The sequence below is a fragment of the Cibotium barometz genome, chromosome 5 (assembly GCF_041138505.1).
Source record: "Cibotium barometz isolate CiBa-2024 chromosome 5, ASM4113850v1, whole genome shotgun sequence".
Classification (NCBI taxonomy): Eukaryota; Viridiplantae; Streptophyta; class Polypodiopsida; order Cyatheales; family Cibotiaceae; genus Cibotium; species Cibotium barometz.
This window is the reverse complement of record NC_141050.1, coordinates 36428865-36433479: the sequence shown is the minus strand read 5'-3', so window position 1 is coordinate 36433479 and position 4615 is coordinate 36428865. Positions and strand designations below refer to the sequence as shown.

Genomic DNA, 4615 nt, shown 5'->3' with positions numbered 1-4615 from the left:
TGGAGGTAAGGAGATCATCACTAACTATAGGTAAGGAGATCATCACTAACTATAGGGAGGGAAGAGGAGGAGGCATGACCATGTGGCTAAGGTTGGAAACCTTTATCTAAAGGCCAAATTAGTATTAACCTCTATCTAAATCTTACAATAATTAACATGTTTATTTAATATAACTCAAACATTTTACAAAAATGAAACTTAAATGCTTATGTCTACACTAAGATGGAACAATTAACTTACTTTTATATATAAGATATGAAAAGTTGATTGGATACTATACCTTTGGCAGTTCATAAAAATCAATCCAAAAGAAAAACAAACTATATTTATAGTAAGCAAGCATAAACAATAAACTTGTGTCCAAACTATATCTATAGTAAGGACGCATTAACAACAAACTTGTGTCGCTTTGTGGTTATGTGTGTGAGTTTCAATATGTTAAGCTTCAAAAACAACTTTGAAAGAAAGGTGGGTGACTTGACTAAAGTAAATACATAATAAGTCACCCACTCTAAGACTTTGTTTCTCATCCCCTTTTTTTTTCACTTTTAAAGAAGCTTGACTAAGCCCACCCTAAGACTAAGTATCCCTTAGAAATCAACGCCTAGCCTTACTAATTTATTAATAGAATAAAGACGATAGTTGTAGTCTTTTGATGGTAAAACTTCGTTTCTTCTAATCAAAGAGAAACTAATGCTAATGATTAGAAACTAATGCTAAGGCTTGGCAGCCTGGCCATGGGAAGCCAAAAAAGGAGCCATTACGTTGTTGTTACGGCATTATTATAGACTATAGTAGAGTAGAGAAATTTTCATGGGGGTGTGCGGGAGAGAGATACGTGTTGCCAAGATCAAATTGTTGTCTAATCAATGCAAAACACAAAGAAGGTGGGCTGGTTATTTAGACTGCGTCCAAGAGACTTTTTGTCACCTCCCTCGTGTTCAAAGCTTTACCACGTCAAAATTATTGCCTTTCTCGCACAATTGACTGTTTCCTCAACCAGATCCTACAGAAGCACTAGTGCGAGAGCTCCTCCCTCCCCTTTCCTTTTTTATTCTCCCCTCTTTAGACATACGCCCGCCTGCTGGCCGCAGCTCCCTCATGATGCCACCTTTAATGGCAGCTATAATTCCGCTTCGCCTCATCGCCCTCCTTCGCCCACCCTTTATGTTATTTTTGATTCTCCGGCTGTCTTGCCTCGGCTGCTGCATATCTCAAGACCTCAATTTCTCTTTCGATACTTTCTCTCACAGCGACGAGCCATCGCTGGACTTCTCCATAGGAAGTTCTGGTATCCAGGGTACTGCACTGCAGGTGACATTCGACACGGGCTCGGGCTCCGCCTCCATCTACAACAGCTCTGGGCAAATCACATACTACAGACCCCTGCGCATTTGGGATCCGGCATACTCCTACACAGCGTCGTTCAACACCTCCTTTCTCCTTAACATGGGGCCGATAGCTGGAAGCGATGGTCGTAACACCACCGGCGGCGGCATGGCGTTTTTGTTGAGCTCGCATAGGGCGAATGAAATACAGGTTGACAACAGCTATGGGGAGTGGCTTGGTCTCTTCAATGCGAGCCTTAATGCAACTCCTGCAGGCGCTGATAGCATGCAGAGGCTTGTGGCGGTAGAATTCGATACCTTCAAGGATATCTTTGATCCAGATAATAATCATGTGGGCATCGACATCAACAGCACTGTTTCGGTCGTTACCCAATCTCTCACCCCTCAGAATGTTTCCCTCGACCGCAACACAAGCACCAATACCAGCGTCTGGATCGACTACGATGGACATGGCCACTTGCTTGATGTGTACCTTGCTAACGATGGACCCAACATGACCAAGCCAGTCCGTCCAGTGATCTCTCAGTTCCAAATCAACCTAAGCCAGTATCTCCCAGAAACTATATATGTGGGTTTCTCTGCTTCCACCGGGACTGCCTCAGAGACCCACTGTGTTCTCATGTGGAATTTCACTTCTCCGGGCCTCCCTGCAGCCAGCTCCTCTGGCAGCACCGCTCTTCTTGTCGGGCTGATCGTTGGCGGCGCAGCTTCGATAGTTTTGCTACTTGTCGTGATTGTGCTCATCCTGGTCGCAAGAAAGAGAAGGAGGAGGACTGATCTGCTGAAGAGTTGGCCCAATCTAAACTACGGCCCTCGCGAGTTCTCCTACAGCGAGCTAAGGAAAGCGACTAACGGCTTCAGCGCCGATTGCCTGCTGGGAGAAGGTGGTTTTGGGGCGGTCTACAGAGGGACGTTGCCATCGGACAACTCAGCCGTGGCGGTGAAATGCCTATCACAACGGTCGAAGCAGGGCGAGCGGGAGTTCTTAGCGGAGGTGACCATCATAGGCAGGTTACGTCACAAGAACCTGGTGCGGCTGCTTGGGTGGTGCCACGATCGCTGGAGAGGGAGGCTGCTGTTGGTGTACGAGTACATGGTCAACGGGAGCCTGGACAAGTGGCTCACAGGTGAAGGCGGGCATGAGGTGTTGGGGTGGGAGAGGAGGTACCGTGTGCTCAAGGGGTTGGCTGCTGGGCTGCTCTACCTGCATGAAGAGTGGGAAATGGTTGTGGTGCACAGAGATCTCAAGCCCAGCAACTTGATGCTGGACGCCGACTTTAATGCTAGATTGGGCGATTTCGGCTTGGCAAGGTTGATCGAGGGCGGCGACGGCAGCGATGGGGCAGAGACTAGGACAATCGCCGGCACACCAGGGTACATGGCGCCCGAATCTATGGAGACAGGAATGGTGACTAAAGAGTCTGATTTGTATAGCTTTGGGGCGGTGGCGGTAGAGTTGGCGATCGGGCGCCGCCTGTCAGCTGAGGTCCTGCACTCACTGTGGTTGCTCCACGAAGAGGACCGTCTACTAGAGGCAGCGGACCAACGCCTTAGTTCATATGATGCGAAGGAGATGGAGCTCCTCCTCACGTTAGGCCTGTCTTGCTGCCACCCGCATCCCTCCTCCCGCCCTACCATCCGCCAGGTCGTCCAGGCCCTCTCCTCATCGTCCGTCTCCTTTCTCCTCCCCACCTTCCCTTCTCCGCCTCGGTCTCTGCCACATCCGCCATTGTCTTTAGCTTTCCTTCTCTCCATTCCATCTCAGGTGTCTTCCCCTTCCTTCTCAACGGAGCATCTCACTGCCCGATAGTAGTTCTTCTTGTCCTAGCCTTGGTGTTGGCAAGGGACCCTCTACTCATTGCTCAATATGCTCCACTTAGTAGAGCTGTATCATGCAGAATAAATCTTTGTTTATGTGCCATGAAAACCAAACCTCAATAGGTAAGGCAAAGTAAACTAGAGCTTGAGTGATTGTCATCATCGAGTGATTTGCTAGTGAGCCCGGCCCACAGTGCTGAAATTTGAAGGTTTCAATGGTGGTTAATGATAGTTTTAATCTTCAAGTCCAAGAGAAATTCTAGGTTTTTTTAAAAAGTTTACTTCTATATGAGTCCAATGTTAAAATATTTCTTTCAAAATGTAGGGGATTCACTCATAATAAAGGGGGATGTCACTTGCATGCATGAACCTCAAGAAAACCCCCTATGTATGATGCTCATAACATGATAGCACTCCCCCTATTTAAACTTAAGGATACCTTTAAAATGACTATGTCACTACCCTTCCTTATATCTATGTTTTTTCTCTAGCATTTACTTACCCCCTCTCCTTAGATTAAAGTATGTTACTTTGAACTTTATTGAGCGAACATAAGTACTTCATACATGCCACCAAGAAATAGATATTAAGTACTAGGAAATCATCATTGTAAACTAGTTGGAATCCCCAATGTAGTCGGTTTTTAGAATGGTTATATTCTCAAAGAATTTCACTACTTAAAGTATTGTTGGAATGCTACCAAAACATTGCAAGAATTTTGTACAACTATGTTCATTAAATGTTGCTACACCCTCCCCATCCCCCTCCCCAAGGCCCCCTCCCCTAACTTAAATTTAAGATTTAGTATTTACCTAAATGGGTGGAAGCATGTAAGGTGCTGCGCTTTTTGCGGTTGTTAGCAGTAGTAGTTTTAAAAAATGGGTATGTGGTAAAATTTTTGCAAATCAAATCATAATTTGTTGGAGATTATACATCAAGATTCTTTGTTTCAATAGCTTTCCAATGATATATAGCATGATAGGAAATTTTGCATTGTGGGTCATCTTTGGATGTATTTAGCACATCCAAAAATTGTGCTAATTAGCACTATCCTGGGACATGCTTTTTTGAGCACGTAAACATGCTTTGACTGAAATACGTGGCCTTACCCCGACCTTATAAGCTTATGCCTCATTTCGAAAAACCCCTCTCTTGTATATTCACGTGATATCATAAGTTTTCTAAGAGTGAATCCCCGGGTTGTCAAAACCTAAGTTTAATTTTTACGTCTAAAAGTAATGATATAAATTTTAACTACCTAGTTTCTAGTAGGTATTATAACAAATATACTAGCACCTTATAATTAACCTATAGTTTCTTTTTAAAATTAATGAACTGAGTATGTACTTTCAAAAAGAGGATGATTGCTATGGAGTTGGATGTTAAGATATCACTTTTGCATACACGATATAAAAGAACCATTTGGGATCCATTGATATCATTAAGAG

At 44.4% G+C, this 4615-nt stretch overlaps 1 protein-coding gene across 1 annotated transcript; it reads left to right on the top strand.

Annotated features, from left to right (window-relative positions):
- Positions 1-1030: 1030 nt before the first annotated feature.
- Positions 1031-3454, top strand: LOC147638438 (putative L-type lectin-domain containing receptor kinase S.5). The gene has a single exon (XM_086795649.1). It carries the CDS (start codon positions 1102-1104, stop codon positions 3157-3159), a length of 2058 nt encoding a protein of 685 aa, XP_086651775.1. The 5' UTR covers positions 1031-1101; the 3' UTR covers positions 3160-3454.
- Positions 3455-4615: the final 1161 nt, after the last annotated feature.